Source organism: Lutra lutra, chromosome 10, assembly GCF_902655055.1.
Source record: "Lutra lutra chromosome 10, mLutLut1.2, whole genome shotgun sequence".
Lineage (NCBI taxonomy): Eukaryota > Metazoa > Chordata > Mammalia > Carnivora > Mustelidae > Lutra > Lutra lutra.
In genome coordinates, this window is record NC_062287.1 from 53,853,343 (window position 1) to 53,874,175 (window position 20,833).

At 55.6% G+C, this 20,833-nt stretch overlaps 1 protein-coding gene across 3 annotated transcripts; it reads right to left on the reverse strand.

The window, feature by feature from the left end:
- Positions 1 to 464: 464 nt before the first annotated feature.
- On the reverse strand, positions 465 to 14,312 carry TSKU (tsukushi, small leucine rich proteoglycan). 3 transcript variants are annotated; one of them, XM_047692544.1, is made up of 2 exons: positions 14,156 to 14,312; positions 465 to 2,986 (listed from the first exon to the last, which is right to left on the reverse strand). In XM_047692544.1, the coding sequence occupies exon 2, from the start codon at positions 2,976 to 2,978 to the stop codon at positions 1,917 to 1,919; it is 1,062 nt and encodes a 353-aa protein (XP_047548500.1). In that variant the 5' UTR covers positions 2,979 to 2,986; positions 14,156 to 14,312; the 3' UTR covers positions 465 to 1,916. The 3 variants fall into 3 exon arrangements, with proteins under 3 accessions (XP_047548500.1, XP_047548499.1, XP_047548498.1); XM_047692543.1 differs by lacking the exon at positions 14,156 to 14,312 and adding an exon at positions 13,968 to 13,992; XM_047692542.1 differs by lacking the exon at positions 14,156 to 14,312 and adding an exon at positions 5,233 to 6,461.
- Positions 14,313 to 20,833: the final 6,521 nt, after the last annotated feature.

Genomic DNA, 20,833 nt, shown 5'->3' on the forward strand with positions numbered 1-20,833 from the left:
GAGGCATTCCGATGAGCTGGAAGCAAGCTCCGGGGACTGCAAGTTTGCAAACGGGAGTCAGGGTCCTGCAGCAGTCAAAATGCCAAGCAGAAACCAAGTACTGTTGCGGCTCAGGAGCGGGGAAGGGGGACCTTAGGGAAAGCTCTGAGGAGGTGAGGGAGGAACCAAGTCTATTAGAGTGGGAAAGAGTTGAGCGGCAGGGATGGTGGAAGGCCAAGGCCCCAGAGGAACAGCCTGAGCAAAGGCAAGAGGCGTGCCAAGGCCTGACACATCACGGAGCTGGGGCAGTGGGGAGAGGGGAGATGGCTAGACAGGGTAGCAGCCGCAGTGAAAGGAATAGCTCATTCCTGACTGGCTCCCTCGTGTCAGCTCACTGTCCCAATCCTGCGAGGCTCCTGGGCTTTTCTGGGAGAACAGGCTGCCCAAGATCTGGCCGTGGATGCGGGTCGAAGGATGGAAAGAGGGACACTTTATAGTGTTTATTCAATCAAGGACCAGTTAGGTGCAGGGTGGGGCTGGTGGGGGAGGACAGAGCTCTCATTGTTCTGTGGGCATCTCTGTGGGACCAGCCCCCCAAGGCCCAATGGGCCACACACTCTTGGCTACCACCCAACACCTCCTCCCTCAAAACATCCCCAGGACACAGTATTACAAAAGTGAACAAATGCAATGCTTTTCTTCTTTTTACAAATGACACGTTTCCATCCCCTGCCGGCAGGGGTGGGGAGGTTGGGGGTTGAAGTGACAGCCATTACAAAGACAACTTTTATAAAACAAAGACTAAGGACAGAGCCCAGGGCTGGGGAGCTCAGACGCCACCTGGGGTGGACGGCATGAACTCTGATAGGGGTACCTGCCTCCTGATGGATGGGGGAGACAGGCTGTGGGGCTCAGGGCCAGTGGGGGCTGAATCCGGGAGGCTCCTGGGGGTTTCCGGGACCACATGGACTCCTTGCTGAGTCCGTTAGAGGCGGTATGCATCAGGGCTCAATGGATGAATTTCCAGTTGCTGCAGGACCCCATGCCAGAGTGGGACACTGGTAGGGTTGGGACTGGCATGCCTGAAGTTTCCAGAGGCTCCGCGGAGAGCTGACTTAACTTGTGCCACATGGCTGGTTACAGGGCCCAGAGGCCCACTTCCGAGACACTTGCCTGTCCTGGGAATGACAGGGAAAGGGCACACATGGCTGGATGGGGGAGCCCAGGAAGGGGACAGAGGGCATGATTTAGAGAAGACAGAAAAGTGCAAAGGGCCTCGCTGGGAGGCAGGGCCCTGGGGCCAGCCATGCCTCTGCCGTAGTACCTCTGATTAGCCATGTTCCTTCTCCAGACCTCAGTTGCCCCATCTGTCACCTGAGGAGGTACACTTGATTTTTTCTCTAGTCCCTTCCATGACTAAGGTTCTACCCAGGGACCTAGAGGAAAAGAAAAGGATCAGGTGGGCCTCATGTGCCCAGAGCAAAGAGGGGGGCTATTTCATAAAAGGAGCCCATGCTCCTGAGTGACTGAACCGGGGTCCCCAGGGGATGCTCAGCCATGGGCCTGACCTCCACCCTGCAGAATTAGCTCCCTTCCACCTTCCTCCTGTCATGGATCAGGTTGGCCCAGGCCTGAGGGAAGGCACTTTGGTGACAAGTGGGGAAGGACGGCAGGGGACTGCTGTCTGGTTTGGCATCGAAGACCTTCTAGCTATGGTTTGGAGGACAACACAGAAAGAGGGACAAGACTTAGCTTCTGGGTGCTGGGCCCAGCTCCAAAGCCTCTCCCTCGGCCCACAGCTCTCTTCCGATGCTGCTGCCCCAGAGGCTGGCAGGGTCCCCCCGTCCCTGGCATTGGCACACAAAAATATAAGTTACCCAGGACCCTAGGGAGCCCAGAGTGGCAGTCCGTTATGTGGCCCCAGGCAACGCCATTTGTCACAAAGCGTCGGGGCCCTTAGCAGCTGGTTCCTGGGTGTCTACGCAGTGCAGGGCCACCTTGGGGCTGGAGCCCGGCTGCCGAGGGTAGGCGCCCTCGCGCACCAGCCGCCGGCACCGCACGGCCTGGCCCACGCTGATGCTCTGCAGGGCGGGCAGGTAGAGTAGCAGCGGCTCCGGCAGAGGCACCAGGCCCGTGCCCGACAGGTCCAGCTCCTGCAGGGAGCCCAGGCCCGAGAAGACCTCAGCTCCCGCCCATGTGAGCTTCGGGTTGCCCGACAGGTCCAAGACTTGCAAACTCTGCAGCTCCTGGAAGCCATAGGGTGCCAGCTGCGGGAGACCCTGTAGGCTGCCCAGTGACAGGTGTGTCAGGCCTGCCAGCCCCCGGAAGGCGCCTGGGCCAACAGTGGCCAATGGGTTCCCATCCAGGCTCAGGTAGCGGAGGGGCAGGTCTCGGAGGTCCGGAACAGTGCGGAGCCGGTTCCAGGCCAGGTTCAGGCTCTGGATGGTGGGCGCGGGAGGGCCGGCCCCTGCAGAGTGGGGTGTCAGGCGGTGGAGGAGGTTGTGTGAGAGGTCCACGTGCAGCGCCCGGCCCTGGCTGTGGGTTGTGAAGGCGGACACCGAGACCTCCCGGAGCCGGTTGTGGCTGAGATTCACGTCGCTCAGGGGTGAGCTGGTGAAGCTCTCTGTCGGCAGGTCTGCCAAGCCGTTGTGGCTGATGTCAAGCGATTCCAGGTAGCGAAGGCGGGAGAAGGCAGTGGGCGAGATGCTGGTGAGCAGGTTGTGGCTGAGGTCCAGACCCGCCAGAGTGGTGTAGCCTGGCCCGGCCAGCACCGACTCATTCACAGTTTCCAGTTGGTTGGAGGACAGGTCCAGGTGGGCTGTGTCCAGGGGGATGGGCACGGGCATGATGTGGGGGCCCAGGCCACTGCAATCCACGCGGGTCAGGCTGAAGCTGTCGAAGAGGCCAAAGGTCTCCACGTCGCACTGGCATCCGGGGAAGCACGGCCGGGTTGTCTGGGCCCCGCTCATAGCTAGCAACAGCAGCAGGGGCCACGGCATGGTGGGGGCTGGAAAGAGAGCCACAGGTGAGGGATGGCGGCAGGCTTCCCACACCAGATGGTTCTTGCCCAGCCACGGAAGCCATAAGCCAGTGTATCTAGGCATGGCTGACCACTGCCACCACCAGTTCTGTCCTCCCAGACTGCTTCCCCCGAACACTCTTCCTCATACAGTTCCTGGTCCCCACTCCTCTTTAGCCTTGGTCTCTCCATCTGTACAGAGAAGGGGTTAGGCCAGATCGCTGGAGCAGTGGAACACTTTCTTAAAAAAAAGACTGGCAGGTAAAAGCAGCCAAGCTCTGGTTGACGTGAGGGTGGGGACTTGGAACCTTCCAGGGCTGCTTACCACCCTGCTGGAAACCTCCTGAACTGGATGGGTCTTTGGCTGGCCTCTCCAGCTCTGATGGGCTAGGGTGCTCCATCCACCTCTGCTGAGCCAGTGCTGGGGGCCGTGCTACCTGCTCCCTGACACGGTCCCCCTTAACGCTCACAGTGACACCAACTAAGATGTAGAAGGTTTGGAAAGCCGTGCTCGGCCACATGTACAGGGCAGGGGTGGGGGGTGGGGAAGGACCTGGATGGAGTACAGAGGAAGCATGACTCACTGTCATGGTTTGGCCATGTCTGAGCCATGTCTGAGACCCACACTCCATCCCCCGAGACTGAAGTCTTTCCCTGCAAGGGGACCTGCAATATCCATCCCTACCCTACCCCTTTTGTGGGTACAATAGCCGAGTCCCTAGTCCTGAGTCCCCTCCTTGGCCTGTCCTCCAGAGGCAGAATCCTTATTCCCACTTGGGACCCTGTGTCTCAACTTCAGATGGGCTCTGGGAACACCTGTCCCAAGCCCCTTCCCCCTTGCCCTATCCCTGCCCACATCTAATACAGCTTGCCCTTCCTTTAACCCAGGGCGGGCAGCTGGACTGGTTCCTTCATTATACAGATGAAGAACTAGAGGCTCAGAGAGGACCTGGGTTTTTTCCCAAACTAGTGAAAGCAGGGCAGGATTAGTACCCAGGCCTGCCCAGTTCTAGTTCCCTCTTTTCATCTGCTTCCCCCAGCAGGGCTGGTGAGGTGGCCAGCAGAGACATGCCCAAGGGGGGCTTTTCCCCCTGACACATGCTATGCCTCAGTTTCCCGCCCTGTACAATCATAACAGTAGCTGTCAGCCATGCCAGGCACTCCACGTAAGCTGTCACACTCATTCCTCACACCCACACACACCTGTGTGACCCGAGTCTGAGTTCACACCTACTGCAGCTCTGCGGACAGAGGTGCTGAGGGAGGGGCTTGCAAGGGGCTGAGAGAGGGTTGAGTAGGGAAGGCCTCTCACTGCCCAGTCTAGTGTTACCCCCTCTTGCCACATAGCAGCCACTCTGCCTGGGGGGACAGAAGGCACCCAGGGTCACCCCAGCAGGTCTCTTCTCCTGGGGTGGCCCTGCCCTGCCCCACTGCCCAGTCTCCCCCACAAAGCCTCCCACTGGCCCTCAAGGTGGGGTGGGTGGGGCGGAGCTGCAGATTAGCATTACCAGCCACACATGAAACTGAAGGGGGCAGCCATCCAATCCGCACTCTGGCTCGGGCAGAGGCGGTGAGAAGTGGGGCTCTTCTGTCTCCCCCTATGTGGGCCTCCCCTCTCCCCACCCCTTTCTTTTGTAGAGTCCAATTTGAGGATTAAACCCGGCCCAGGTGCATCCTGGGCTTGGTCCCAACTGAGGCGGGACAGAGTGTTCCAACGTCTGGGACCAAAAGGAAAATATTGAGTTGCTCTAGGCCCCCTTTGTTCTGCTGGGTTAGCTTCTCACCCCAGGGGTTCATTACCACTCAGAGCCCCACCTTCCCTGCCAAGCCGATCTGCCCATACGCACCCTTCCTGGGGTTTAAACAACCCTCCCCCGCCCCCCACCACAGGCCCCCGCGGTTACCCTCTGGTTCCCAAAGGTGATTATACAATGTGCCTATTAAATGCCAGATGGCCCCTCGTGAGCTCCTGCTTATGTAACTGGCAGCCTGAACACAGCCCAAACCCTCTCCCTAGAGCAGGGGCCTCTCACTGCGCTCCCCAGGCCTCCGCCTCTCCTCCCCACCACAAGGCAGTCATCCCCGCCCTGCCCTCTTCACAGGAGGTGATTCAACTCCCACCGAAGTGCAATGCAAACTGGGAAGGGCTGGGCACAAACGCAAGGTGGTCATTACCAGCCGCTGGAGGCAGGACAGCTGACGTAAAGGGAGCAGGAGCACAGACAGAGACCCACCTGTGTAACTGCACTTGTGGGTGCTCCCTCAGCACCCCAGACAAGGTCCTCCCCAGCCCTGTGCAACGACCGCCTCTGCCAGGGGCCCCGTTCTGTGCCAGGCCTGGACATTCCCAGTGACAAGTGCTGACGGGGGCAGTCTGAGCCAGTCCCCACGACGGGCCAGTGCTGAACTGGCATTTGCTCCCACATCTGCGGTCACAACAGAAGGTCAGCCGTCTTGGGTCCATTTTAGAGGACACGGAGGATGAGAACTGAACTCTGGCCTTGGTAATCTCCAAACTGGTTCGGTTTAAGTGGAACACGCACTTCTGTACTTTGCTGGGAAAGGAGGAGGGCAGCGGCCAGAGTGCTCAGGCCAGGCTCCACAGTCTTTAATACTCAGTGGCCCTGGGCTTTCATGAGCTCACAGCAGAGCCCAGAGGCCTCTCTGGGGTGTCCCAGGCAGTGGAGAGAAAGAAGCCCCCGAGATGCCTTAAGACTTTGGAGGTGTGGGCTGGTGTCTAAGAGTCCATGTCCCTGTCCTGCCCAGAGGAGATCCCCTCTGGGGTAACATAAGGAGGGGTGACTTTGCACACGAGTGTCTCAGAGATGCTAGGGCCTGGCACTGTGGCTCCAAGCCCTTAGCAAAAGCCTCAGGAGCCAAGGGGAAGGCAGAACTTTCTCAGAGGGGAGACTGAGGGAAAATAAGGAATATTCTGGCCAGGGGCGTGGGCTGTTTATAGTTTACAAAAGGCCTTTTTGCTCATTAGATGCTGCAAGGGCTGCAGAATGGGGCGTGCCACCCTGCCCTGGAGTGATGAGGAGCCTGTGACCCATCGTGCAGTGACTTGTCCACAGCACCCCCACGAGGTGATGGTGGCCCATGTTCAGCCTCTTATCTTCTGATTCCAGGCTAGGGCTTCCCAGCCCACTCAGGATGGCTGGTGAAGTCTCCTAGGGATCTTACAGAGGCCACAGAAATCATGCTCAAAAAAGTCTGTGGCTTCAGAGAGGGGGCCGATGCCATAATGCTAGGTATCATAAGGATAGACTACATGTCTAGGAAAATCTTAACTATGCACTAAAAACAAAAACAAAAACAAACACAACCAACCCAAATCCTAATTTTGGAAGTCCAGAAGAAAATATATCCATGCCACAGTAGTTTTTCGTTAGATGGTAGAACTTTGAGCGATTCCAACATGTCTTAGTCTCCTTTTCTCCCCCTATTTCCTCTCTTACAGGAGAAATATACATGAAACACACTGATAAACACACTAATAGAGCCTCCTAAAAGACCATGGCCACTTCTGCATCGTCTGATCTTGGCTAGCCACAATCTGAGCCTTACAATCTCACAATCTCTGAGCCTCACTCTCCCCATCTGTAAAATGGACATGTGAATAGCCAGCTCACAGAACTGTGGAGGACATGAACTAGAATGGTGGCAGTGAGGCCCCTGGCAGGCTTCCTAGCACACAGGAAGACTGCAGTGTGGGTACCCTGTCTTCCCCCACAAGATAGGGAGCAGGTGGGTGGGGGCCAACAGGTGGGCCTAACCCATCTCTCTTCCTCCTTCCTTCAGCACACATGCATGAAACATGTCCAAGCTCTTATCGGCACCCCCTGGGAGAGCAGTTCTTTTCTGGGAGGCATGCTGTTTCTCCACAAGGCTGCTGGATGGGAGAAGGGATGAGTAATGTTCAGTTCCTTGAGTTTCCTTGACAGAAACCACCAGCCTCCACTCCGTGGAGAGGAAAGGCCTTCACAGAGAGCCAGAAACCTTGGACACTGACTTGCAGTGTGAACCGGGCAAGTCACTGTACCTCTTCAGACTGGTTCCTTAGACTATGAATCTGGGATGGTAATGATGGTCCCATGAGCCTCAGAGGGGACGGGTGTGAAGATGAGACTGGAAAGCAGAATATTCCCATAGAGAAATGAGGCCCCAGGGAGTGGAGGCCACATGATGGAAAGATGGCACCTTTCAAGCCGACCTACAGCCATATCCACTATGGAGGTCACCGCTCAATCCCAGCACTGCAGCCTGGGGGAGCCCAGGCTGACGTGGTGCTCTGGGAGGCCTCTACCTACTGATGAGCATTGGCCCTCCAGATGAGAACTGTCATTCTGGGATCCATTCCCGGCTCTGAAGGAGCTACAAGCCTGGGAGCTGGTGACGTGTTAAACTGGGCGACCTGTGGAAGTGACTTCCACTCTCAGCCCATCTTCTCACCTAAAATGGAGACAATAACCTCTCCCTCAGGGGGTCACTGTGATGACCAGAGACCACGTGCCAGGATGTGACCGATGGGCGGATGATGAGTGCTTGTGCCTCCTCCCTCCGAGGGCCCTCCCCCATCCCCTTCACCTCTCTCTGGGGGCTGAAGGGGACGCAACAGGATGACCGTGGGTGGTGACAATACAGACCCTGGAGGATAGCCAGGAGCCCCGGCCTGGTCTGCTCACTCTTGTGGAGGAGTCCCCTCTCCTCCTTGAGCCTCAGCTCCTGTGGCTTTGCAGTGAGAGGTATAGCCCAGCAGCCTCAGCGTCTCAGGAGGTCATCATGTACCAGAGGCATTTACTAAATCTCTACTAAGTGCAGGACACTGAGCAAGGCCATGAGAGATGCATGCTGGGTGGAAGTGGGGGTGACCAGGTCCCTGTCCTCACGAGGCTTATAGACCAGCAGCGGGGACAGGAGAGCAAGTCGGAACAAGATCGCTAACATCTGTCCTGCACCCAGGAAAACAGGATTCTCATGCCCAGTGTGCCGCTAGCTGTGTGACCTTCATGGTTTTTTCTTTCTTTGAGCCTCGGTTTTCCCATCTGTGTAAAACAGTACAGACTCTGCCTCCCTCTGGGACCTGTGACCGACCCTGGGCAGAAAGGGAAAGGCAGACAGGTGGCCCCCATTGAAAGCAAGGGAGGGAAAGGATCTTTGGCCTGAGATGCATCACTTCTTTTCCAAACCCTGACCTGCAGATAAAAGACACTGGTCAACCAGCCTACAGAACACAAGGGCTTAGAAACTACCCACCTCGGGCTGGGGGGACATAGCATAATGTCCTCTGGGCAAGGCCACTGTGACTCTAAGGAAAATTGGCCCATGGCCCTGTGGAGGTCAGATGACAAAGCTGTGTGACTATTTACTAACAGACTCCAGGCAGCTCTCCCTGCCGTCACAGCGAGGGCCTGCTCAGACAGCCCCCAGGACAGGTGTGGCCACATCAATCCCCTTCCCCAAACCCTCCCAACCTCTCCTTTTACCTACAGACATCAAGTTCACCCTGGCACGGAGGCACGCTGTCCCCACAGTCTCCCCTCCCCCAGGTGAGTCCCCATCTTGATCTGAACCTACAGTGAGGAGCTCTGAACCACTCTTGGCCCTTGCATGTACTTCCTCAAACTTGGATACTTCAGGGTGGGGAACTGGAAGGTCCCCCAGAGATCCTGGATAACTGGTAGTGACGACAAGGAAATGGCAAAGCAGGGCCCAGGACCTGGTGCCTGACTGCGGCCAACAGCCCCCACATCCACCTGGCCTGCTGTGGCCCTGCCTGCGGAACAAAGCCTGTTCTGTCCACTCGGGCCCCAAAGCCGTGTCTCCCAGCCGGGGCCTCTCCCGCCATCTGTGTGCCTCCCTAGGGTGCACACTGACTACATTCTCTCCTGTGATTACCTGCCTGGCTTCTGACTTCAAGCATGGGCGGCTTGAGGCAGCAACTCTGCCTTCTTCACCTGTTCGTCCCTTCCCCTTCCTGGGGTCGGAGCCAGGCCTGGAGGCCATGGCAGACACTGGCGGGGGGAGGAACAGGCCAGCAATTCAGGCTCAATGGCTGGACTCAGACCCAGGTGTAAGGCCAGCCCTGCGCCTGTGTGCCTTGGGCAAGTATCAACCTTGTTGGGTCTCAGTGTCTTCAATAGGAATGAAGACACAGTTAGTCAAAGCGTTATGGGAGAGTGTGGGAAACACTCAATTCCACATGTCACATCCTAAGAGCTCCATGCATGGTAGTCGATGATGGCAATAATTTTTGAAGCTTCCAAAAGGCAATGACCATGTTATTCCATCCAAGGACCCAGCGCAGTGCCAGGCACCCCGCAGGTCTGTAACTGCTTGTACTAACATTCTCTGGACAGTGTGCTGGCCCCGGCTGACCAGGCTCCAAACTCCTTCCTCCTTCTCTGAGACTGATCTAGAGCTTAGGGTGCCGGCTTAGGCCTTCCTGGCTCCAGGTGCCTGCCTCTGGCGCCACACTGCAACATCTCTGGGCCAAAGATTTGCCAGCTCCTCACCACAACTCCAAGAGGGAGCCCCTGGTACAGGAATGGGGTGGGCGGAAGGCTGAGCCTTGGGCTGGACAAGAGTCCCAGCACCCACCTGAGACAGGCTGCTCTCTGCCAGGAGCTCACTTGAGCTAATGTCAGTGAAATCCCCAGGTGGAAATTCCATGAACATCCTGTCCCCCAACCCCTACTTAGTCAGCTCTGGAAACACAAGGCAGAAAGAATTTCAGGTCCTTGAGAGCTGACTCTCCCAACAGAATCGCTAATGCGATTCTGTACCAACACATCAGTTTACCCTGCACCTTCTACGTCACTGTCTTGACCATGGACCAAGGACCACAGTCCTTGACCATGAAGGTCACTGTCCCTATTTTGCAGACGAGGCTCTCATGATTCAGCTGGGTAGTAGAGGAACCAGGTCTCACACCCAGATGTCTGAGCTCGAAATCCCTCCTTATGCCACTGAAACTCAACTTACAAAAGGGCCCAAGAAGGCAATGACTAGAGCTGGTCATGCTGGACTGTAATTACGTTTATCTGTTTGTCCTGTAAGCAGCAATGGGGTCAGATGGATTTTTATGTCCTTGCAGAGCACTGGGGCTGACACAGAGCACTGGACACTGTACTAGGCATTCAGAATACTACCACTGCATGAGAGGACGCCTCTTGACCTTTCCGATTTCTCAACTATGATCCGTTTGGTCACCTTGCAAGCTCGGCAGGTTAGATAGCACTGTGTCTCTCTTACAGCCACGTTAAGAGACCCAGAGAGGTTCAGTGATCTGTCCAGAGTCACACAGCCAGTGAGGATAGGGGCTGGACTCAGGATCCAAATACTCTGTGCCCAGGCTCCTCTATGACATTATCCCTGGTACAGCTGGGCCCAGCAACCTTGCCGGAGGAGGATGATCTACAGGGGAATGGGCAAGGCTCCCAAGACTATTTTTTCTGTCCAGTGTGTCTTCTTTCTGAAGCTTGCCAAGTCCCCTTTGGTGAGAGGCAGCACGTGTAGACTCACAGGGAGGCAGTCTGGGGCAGAGGAATGGGTTTTCCAGCCTGGTAGACTGGGCTCCAACCCCACAGTGCCTCTCCTGCGAGGGGGCTTGCATATGCCCTCACCCCTGAGTCGGAGGCTTCCTCAGTAATTCTGGTGAGAATTCTCTTATTGCTCCCAGCAGGTCACTGGGAGGATTAAACAAAGTAAAATGAAGAAGACACAGTCCCAGGCCTGGCACGCATTTGTGCTCACAGCAGGTGGGTTCCTGCCCCCTAATGTTCCTGCTTTCAGGGGCCAGGAAAGAAAAAGGACACCAGCAGATCTGAAGGTGAAGCAGGGGCAGAGTTTAAAGAATCCCATCCAGAGCCCAGCCTGGGCTACAAATGCTGACCAGACCTGTCGGACTTGGGAAGTGGGTATGGAAAGGTTGCAGAAGCTGAAGCAGGCTGAAACAGGTGTGTCACCTGTGACAGAATGAGGACAGAACGAGAATTGGCGGCTATCCCTGGGTAGGTAGGTCCCCATCTTCCCCTCTCTCACCAAGCCAGGCAGTGAGCTCGCCCTGCCCAGGTTCAGCTCAGGAGGCCTCCTGGCCTGGACTGCTACAACGGCCTTGTTCCTGGCCTCCTGCCTCCAATTATCAGCCTTACTGGGCACCAGAGTACAATCCCAACAGAAGACTAGGACCTCACCATTGCTCCCACTTAAAACCCAACCCACAAAGATGGCTTGCCAGACCAGAAGCCTATCTTGCCTCTAGGGCCCCACACCTTTGCACAGGTTGTTTCCTCTGATGAAGATGACGAGATGACAGAGATACCCTTCTTTTCTTTGTCTACGATGCACTGTCCCCCTAGGCTCCTGTGGCCTCTGGGCTGCTTGCTTGTAGCAAAGTATGATAGACTTTGTGGTCTTGACTGTCTTCGGATGTGGGGCCTGGCCACGTGAAAGGGGATAAACCAGATGAATGAAATGTCCTGGACAAAAAGCTTCCCCCTGCTGGTGAGGACAAATCTGGCCCAAGCTTGCAGGAGACTTCAGGCTTTTCCAGGTGGTGAAATCAGGTTTAGGACCACAGCTGAAGCTGTCTCTGCCTTCCATTGTCAGTGCAATGCCCCAGTGGAAGGTACACCACAAACCTTGTCTCATTTTGTTAGCACATGTCATTCCTCATCCTATCTGGCATTCACAACAGATCAGTTAGACAGGAATTACTACTATTCACATCTTAAGGATGAGGAGACTGAGAATCAGAGGTAAAGTTACTTGCCCAAGGTCACAGAGCCAGGAAGAAACAAAGTGGGAGTAAAATCTAAGTTCTTGACTCTAACTCTGCCTGCAGACTGGCCTGCCAGTCTCCAGCATTGCCCTCGAGCCACAGGAATTTTTCTTGGAATTACCAAGCCCATCCTATTATGCCTGCTTAAACCCTCCAGCAGCTCTCCACCACCTGCAGGTACAAATCCCAGCTCCTAGGCCCGGCATTCAAGGCCCTCATATTGGGTCCCTCCCTTCCCTCCCAGCAGAATTCTGGTCCCCACCCCACACCAACACACACCTCCAATCTGATAGTCTGCAATGCTGACCACCTCTCTGCTATTTTCAGAATACACAGCCACAAAGTACTGTTCCCTCAGTGGAAGACACTTCCTGCCTGCCAGGCACAGTCCCCTGGCCTCCCTCCGCTGCTGCATCCCAGCCTTCCCTTTCCCAGGCTGCAGGGGCTCCAGGCCCACCTCACTTCATCCCTCCCTAACTTCAAAGCCACCTTCCCTCCCCCCATTCAATACAGCAAATTACTGCCTGGAGACAGAATGGAGGTGTGCACCAAAAATCAAAGGGTTGGGGCACCTGGGTGGCTCAGTGGGTTAAGCCTCTGCCTTCAGCTCAGGTCATGATCTCAGGGTCCTGGGATCCAGACCGACATCAGGCTCTCTGCTCAGTGGGGAGCCTGCTTCCCCCCCTCCTCTGCCTCTCTGCCTACTTGTGATCTGTCTGCCAAATAAATTTTTAAAAATCTTAAAAAAAAAAATCAAAGTGTTTCCAGTTTCTGGGGTCTCAACCAGTCAGCCACAACAGAAAGGGAGGGGAGTTGTCAACACCTTCCTTTCCAGAGGGGAAACTGAGACACGGAAAGGTGGGGGAAAGGCGCCAGCGGTTGCCTCCTTCCTAGGTGAGTGGCTTGTGGCCCACCTTCACATCTGCAGCATCCCCAAAACTCCGGGTTAAAGACGGGGATAGGAGATGAGAGGATGGGGAGAGATGGTGTTAGGACTATCTCTGCGACTCCACATCAAAGGCCCAGCAGGCTCCCACCGCTGAGGACTCCCTCTTGGTCAGACCTAGGCTCCACAAGTCTGGACTAATCTTAAGGGTAGAGCAGGCAGGGAGGAAGGATCGGAGAAGTTCCTGAGTCACCTCCTCCTCCCGGCCAAGTGTGGGCGGCACGACTCCAGCCGAATTCCGCAGCGCGGGTAATCCCGACTGCACGGTCGGCGCCCAGAGAAGAGTTCTCTCGCTCTCATCGAGGGCAGAGTGACTGCGACTCCGAGAGGCTGAGCAACTCGCCCAGAGCCGTATTGTGGTCCCATAGCTGTCCCACCGGGAACCAGTAGGTGCCGTGATCCCAGAGGCCGTCGCCTCCTCACCTACTCCGCCGACGGAGAGCGGATCTCAAAGCGGAGCCAGGGGCTGGGGCCGGCCTCTAGCCAAACAGACACGTCTCTCTCGGTCACATACACTCTCTCCGAGAAGAGCGGGGCTGGCAACACCGGCTGCCATCTCCTCTTCCGTTTCCAGCACACACACACAAACAAACACACCCCGCCGCCGCCGGAGCCCAGGACTGACCGTTTACTTCTCTTCTCCCAGCTGGGTCGGCTGGGGTGTCCAGCGCGCTCCGCCCAGCCCCGGCCAGGGCGAGTCCCCTAGCGCGGCTGACCCCCCCGCCCCATCTTATCCCACCCCCTCGCGGCTCTAAGGACCCCAGGAGGTGAAAGAGGGGATGGCTGCAAGCGCCCCTGCCCCGGCTGCCGCGGGAGGAGGGCGGGGGCTGTTGCCGGAGGAACCAGTTGAAAAGTTTGAAGTCAAGTCGGGGGCCCGGGTGGACAGCAGGGGAGCAAGGAGTTGGGTGGTGTCTGGCTCTCGGCGCGCACACACTCCACGGACATCCAACCCAGACACGTCGACAGGCACAGACCACGTACGCGGACACACGACGATGAGCCCACCCACACCCACAACCAAACGCGGGCCCACAAAACGTGGACATAGGCACTAAACAGCCACACAAAGCCACGGACACACAAAGGCGCAGGCAGATGCACATCCCCGGACCTAAATCTACAAAGACCCGCAAACGCGGGATGCACGTGTCGGCACAAAGACCCCAGAGGCGCCGGCCCCCGGCCCGCGCCCAGAGCCTTTGTCTCCTGGAAGCTCTCTCTCCTTGGTACGGGTTCCCTACCCCGGCCGAGCCCCGGGCGCCTCGCAGCCACTGCCGACGCCCTGGATCCAGGAAAAGTTGAGGGGCCCGGGGCCCGCCCCCAGAGTCCAGCGCCGCCCGCCCGCCAGATGGGGCGACGAGGTTGGGGTCGGGGGTTCCGGACCTTCGTCCGCAGCGCGCACTCCCGCTCCGCCGGGACCCACACCCACCTGGAAACCTACACCGCAGCCGCCTCGGCGCGCTCACCCAGGCGGCCCAGCCGCGGGCCCTCCGGCCGGCGCTTTTCTCGACTCGGCGCGGCCCGCCCCCCGGCCCCCGCCCGCCCTTGGGAGCCCCCCCACCCGCCCGGCGCCCAGTGGCGGCTCGGGCCCGCCGCCCGACGACCTAGGGAGTGTCGCCAAAGTGCCGGCTTTCCCGGAGCGCGCCCGCCCCGCCCCCCCCCCCCCCCCCCCCCCCGCCAGCCTGCGGAGCCCTAGCCGAGCCCGGGTTCTACCCTAGGGAGCGTCTCAAAAGTGCGCACGCAGCTCCCGCCCACTCCAGCGGGCCTGGCTCCCAGCTTCCTGCAAACGGGATCCCTGCCCCCTCCCCCGGAGCGCCTGAGCAACCTCAGCAGATGGCCGCACGGTCGGGAACATCTGGAGGTCGCAGGAGTGTGTATGTGTGTGTGTGTGTGTGTGTGTGTGTGTGTGTGTGTGTGCACGCGCCCTCGCGCGCGAGTGAAAGAGAGAGGGTGGGGGGACCTTGGTAAGAAAGAGATTGGGTGGGTGAGGGTTCCCTCTTCTCCAGCTCATACCCTCGTTTTTTTTTAAATGAGTGAAAGAGGTCCAGAGACATTAGTGAGAAGTAGACAAGGAATCTGAAACCGAGAAGACTGGCTGAAAGACGAACCCGCAGAGGGGAGAGAGAGAGAGACAGGCTTAGGCAGAAGAACTAGCAGGAGAGGAGAGGGAAAGCAGCAGACTTATTTTCTCACCGTGGACTTGTGGTTGGATTTCTAAGAAGGGAAACTGCTTGTGTGACTAGGCACCATTTATTCCTCCCTCTGCAGCTCATTCTTTCTTCACCTCTCTATGTTTATAAGGTTAGGAAGACAGCCAATAAATAAGTAAATAAATAAATAAATAAATAAAATCAAAACTTTTAAAAATGGGCATTGGGAGAGAAATTGCCTGGTGGATGCATTCCCAGTGTGGGGCTGGGGAGAGGGGTGAGTTTGAATTTTCCAGTCTATACACCTGGACAGGGGTTGGGGGAGAGAGTTGTCAGGCACCCAGAGGCATCTGGCCCAGGGGTGGAAGGAGGCTTTTGTCTTGAGCCCTGGACCTCCCAGGAAACCCCCTGCTGTGGAGAGGGCCCCTGGGGGCGGAGATTGGGCAATGTTCCCCCTTCAGTGGCCCAGACTTGCACTCCCAGTCTTTTTGCTTCTTACTTCTGTTTTACTTTTCTTCTTTTTTAATGACAAAAGTTGCTTGGGCTTGTAGTGTATGTGTCTGCTGTCTGCCTGGGGAAGCGGGGAGGTAGTAGAGAGATGGGGAGAAGGAGTGGAGGCCACTACCCCAGCCTCAGGGGAGTAAAATTGGATCTGCTACACGGAGCACAAGTGTTCTTGCAAATCCTCCCCTGGGCTCAGTGACTGCGTAGGTCCTGTGGATGGGGCTTACCTGGGCTGAGACCCCCCAGACCCTGACCGTTAGGGAGGTGAGGGGAGAAGGCTGGGAGCCTGGTCTTATCAGTGTGGGAACCGGAAGAGCTCTCCTCTCTCCTCTGCCTCTGCCCATTGTCCTCCCGCAATTAGAAACCCAGCTGCCAGAACTGGGAGGCCAGAGGGCCAAGCAGCCAGACTTCTTATCAGTCTTTGAAACAGTACCACAGACTTTTTGCATCCACTCACAGCCGAGTTCATAATAAATGGGCCGCTGAGTTTCAACTCTGCACCCCCTAAACATTCTCTGTGCAGCCTGGTGCCCTTAGGAGGAGGTCGGGCCCTTCCCAGGCCTTTCACCCTGCCTGGGGGAGGAGACCCCAAAAAAAAACATTTGGTGCAGGCCCTGAGCTTGGCTGGAGTTTGGGTTCCAGCCCTGCCACTTCCCAGCTTTGGGTAATCTTAGGCAAGTCACCTATCCTCTCTAAGGTTCTGCCACCTCCAAAGAGACTGTTATGAGAAGTAAACACAGTAACTTAGTAAAGCGATAAAACTTCTCACAAGAAACGCCACCCTGCAGTGTTCATTGCCATTATTATCCCTAGATCTCTCCCAGAAAGGATGGTGTAGAGCCTGGAAAGCCCAGCTGGCTTGGGAGGGGAGGGGACAACAGGGAAGGGGAATGGCCATCTGACTCTCTGGCCCCCTTCCCTATGGGGGAGGGGGATTTCTTTCAGTGCAATCCCCCTGGGGCCTGGCCTGGAGACTTTCTTCCTCCACTCCCTTGATGTGGATGGAGTTCTGGAGTGAGGCTCCTGCTGGGCAGTGGAAAAATGAAGATAAATACTCAATCAACTCCCAGGGAACTCAGGGGGTGGGGGGGAAGGGGGGGTGCTAACTTCCACTGCCCTTTGTATGGGGGGGTGTCTAGCCAGCTGGGCTGGAGGATCCAGGCTCCCCCAAAGGCTTCTCAACTAACATAACACATACATAACATAAACATGAGGACCAGCCCTTCACACCCTGGTTGGGGGCTGCACACAGTTTGCAGTTCCCGAGTCCTACTGCCTACGTCATTTCTCTGATCTTCCCTAACTTGGGCTTTGGATAGCCCAGTGTCTGTCAGCCCTACTCACCTCCCTTGTCTGCTATCTACACTACAGCAAGAATAACCTTCCTAAACTGCAAATCTGCAAAAGTGATCATGACACTTGTCTACTTAAAGCCTTTCAGAGGCAAAAGCCAAACTCCTTGGCTTGGCATTCAAGGCCCATGGATATGTACCCGCCCCCTGCCTCTACCTCTTCAGCCTCATTTCTGGCCACCCCCTCTTTACACACTCAGAGCTCTAGTCCTCTAGTCACCTGGAACTGGGGAAGGGAGATGGGTGGGGAACATCTCTACATTCTTCAAGTCTCTGTCCAGATTCCCCTCTGGCAGGAGGCCATCCGCCTGTCGAAGTTGGTCCTTCATTCTATTACGTTGCCACTCCCTTTGTACATAGGTACTTTGCTTTCCCATTTTCTTCACCCTCCTGTGGTCATCTTGACCATTATCACATGCCAGGGACTGTGCTGGATACTTCAAATGTCATTACATAACTGAATCCCTGATTGATAGTGGTGAGGCTCAGAGAAGGCAAGAGATCTGTCCAGTGTCACACAACCTGTTTTCTGCAGAGCTAGAACAATAGTTAGGGCACCAGTGCTCCTTGTACAATCCACCCAAAAGCAAAATGTGGTATAAGAGAGACCTCGGGACCAAAGTGTTGCAGATGCAAACCATTGCTCTATACTCATCTGCCGATGGACTTTGGACTAGTCCCTTTCTTTGGGACTGAGGCTCAGTTTCCTTACTTGTAAAATGGGAATAAATAAGAAGCCCTACCTCACAGAGATGTAGCAAGGATCAAATGAATTAACATAGGTGCAAAAATGTTGTACCATATGCTGAAGGGTGCTCTGTGCTTTTTTTTTTTTTTTAAGATTTCATTTCTTTATTTGAGAGAGAGACAGTGAGAGAGAGCATGAGAGAGGAGAAGGTCAGAAGGAGAAGCAGACTCCCCGTGGAGCTGGGAGCCTGATGCAGTACTCGATCCCGAGACTCCAGGATCATGATCCCAGCCGAAGGCAGTTGCTTAACTGAGGCACCCAGGAGACCTGGTGATGTCCTCAACCAGTCCTACGACAACTGAGTTCTTTTTTCTCAGGACTCTCCAGACTGGAGGTCACAGACTGGAGGTCAAAGTCACCAGTTGTCCCCTTGGTTGCCTTACGCATTTCCTATGTTTTGAGAAAGCTAAAAGGTCTTTTTCTCTCCCTTATCACAGCTTTCAAGCCCTGACCAGAAAATCCGTCAAATCCAGTGCATTTCCATGAACCTCCCGAATCTCTAACTATTTTTCTTGCTGCATTTTCTTCTTTCCAGCTGTCAGAAGCAGGTAGATCTAAAGTTAATGGAGCCTCGGGACCACGTGAGGCAATAATAGAAAAGAAGAGCTGGAAGGCAAAGACTGCCTGTCCAAGCCCCTTTCTGAGTCCGCAGGGCTGAGCTGGCTTGTGCTCTGCTGTGTTCTGTAAAAGCTCGTGTGGTGATTCTGATGTCAGTACGGGGACTAGGGGACACGGCCGAACTCCTCAAGGCTTGCGAAGTCCTTCCACACGCGGTTTCTTTTTTGGTCCTCTGAGCACACTTCTTAGGTCGCCTCTTATCTCCATTTTACAGATGGGGAAACTGAGCCTCAGAAGGGACCCATCCAGCGGCAGACAGCTAGGACTTACAACCTTCTCTGACAGAGCTCCAGCCAGTCCTCGGTGGGGCAGAATTCTGTGCCCGGCCTTTGCCGGTGTCTCAGCAGTCTCTGTGGGATGAACACTCTTCTCCTGCCAAATCAAATGCTTCCCTAAATATTTCTCTCCCACTCTCCCACCTCCGCGCTTTTTCCCCTGCCTGGAATGACTTTCTCAGTTCGGTCTGCCAGCTGCAGTCCTTGTGGTCTTCCAAGGCGAGCTGCCTCTTCCACAAAGACATTTTCATTTCCCCCAGTTTCTCTTCTTTTGAGCCTGGAAGCCCTTGGTCCAGGCTTCGGTGCTCCCTCTCTAGCCCTGCCCCCTGCTGCCACCGGACGCCCCAGCATCCCCAGTGTCAGAGTTCCTGGCAGGTTCTGGCCATTCCTCACTGCCTCCCTGTCTCTGTTCCTGCTCTGCCCCCCTACAGAAGTGCCCCTTACTCCATCCCATCTCCCACAGATTCAGAATCCAGCTGAGTCTCACCTTCTCCAGGAAGCCTCACCTGACTTTCCCAATCCTCGGCTTGGGATAGCGAGGAGACCTCTGTCTTGAACAAGGTTGTTCATTCATTCATTCACTCATTATGGCAAGGTGGAAACTTTTGGGCCAAACTATGGAGGTACGAATCCCAGTTTCAGAGTAGGGAAGTCCTAAAACTTCTCTCTCTGCCTTACATTTCTTCTTTTTTTCAAAGAAGCTTTTATTTTTAGGTAACCCCTACACCCAATGTGAGGCTCCGATCTACAAGCCCGAGATGGAGAGTTGAAGGCTTCATCGACTGAGTCACCGGGGAGCCCCCGCCTTCCATTTCTTATCTGTAAAGTGAGAAAAATAGTCTCTCCCTCAAAGGTTATTGTAAGAATTAAATGAATTAATCCATGTAGACTGTGGAGAACAGTGTCTGGAATATAGTGAGCCCCTGATGAATGTTGGCGACTACTATTATGATTAATTCATTCATTCTATAGCAAACATTTGTAAAACTAGACAGGGAAACTGAAGCAGGAGCCCGATTGTATGGCCGGGGAGAACACAGTGTGGAGTGTAGGAAGTTTGGCAGGCACAAAGATTTGTTTTCCTCCTGCAGAGAGAGAGGAAAAAAAAAAAGGAAGGTGGCTTTGGCCTTGGGAGTGAGGAATGGGCCCAGTGGAGAGGGAGGCTCCCTTCCTCTCCGGTGGGCTGTCTCAGCAGGAGACCCTGGTTTGCACAGCAGCCCAAGACTGTTCATCCAATCTGCCAGGGCCTCAGCCTCTAGGGTCCCAGTCTGCTGTCGGTGGTAGGGGGTCAGGAACAAATTGTCTCCTGAGCAGCTGTCAGAGCTGGTCTGCTGCCAGGAGGCCCAGCCCACATCTCAAATGCTGCCTTTCCCTACCATGGCCTCCAGGCTTCCTGTGACCCTACCATGGCCTCCAGGCTTCCTGTGACCCTACCATGGCCTCCAGGCTTCCTGTGACCCTACCATGGCCTCCAGGCTTCCTGTGACCCTCATGGCCTCCAGGCTTCCTGTGACCCTACCATAGCCTCCAGGCTTCCTGTGACCCTACCATAGCCTCCAGGCTTCCTGTGACCCCAGAACCTCTACTCCTGCCCCTGCTTGCAGGAACTAAGCTGACCTGTATGTTTGGGCAGAAAGTGATACACCTGTCACCACAGAGTCAGGATGGAAGCTGAAGGGCCCTTGGTGATCAGATATCACGCATTCTACCCTATTGCCTCCCTCATTTTACAGGTGGGAGACTGAGGTCCAAGGAAGGGGGATGACTTGTCCAAGGTCACAGAGCGAATGAACAGGAAAGCTTCTAGACTCCCAGTCAGAATTCTTTTAATTTCTTTACATTGCCGCTATAACTACGTAATTTTCCATTGCCCATGCCATCTATCCATTGCTCTATCCTACTGTCTTTACTCTCTGTCCACCTGTCCATCCACTGTCCGTCCGTCCATCCATCCATCCATCCATTCAACAAGTGTTTACCTATTGAACTGACACGTCAGGTCTGGTACTGGGCTCTGGGAATCCACAGCTGGGGTGGGGGACACTGACACAGACATAGACATATTGTGGGTCCCAAAGACTTTTGGATGGTTTGATAGAAATCTGTGCAGAACATTTACAGCAGAGGGGGCCAGATTCTAGCCGGAGCTATGAGGAAAGGTGTCATCAGGGAGGAGATGGTTGAGAGAGCCCTGCTGGGCAAAGAAAGGTTGGGAATATGGGGTAAGCGAGGATGTTAAGGGCATTCCAGAAGAGCATGGCCAGAGGGGAGAGTGTGAAGCAACAGTGCTTCAGTGTGGCTGGGAACCAGGCATGAGGGGGTCTGGTCCGAAGTCTGAGAGAAAGCGAGTGAGTCACAGGGCATGGGACCCTATGTGCCGGCCCTGATGTCAGCCCTTGGTGCCGCATGCATGGGAACCTCAGATGCTCTACTCCTTTGTCAGGTGCTCACCTGAGAAAG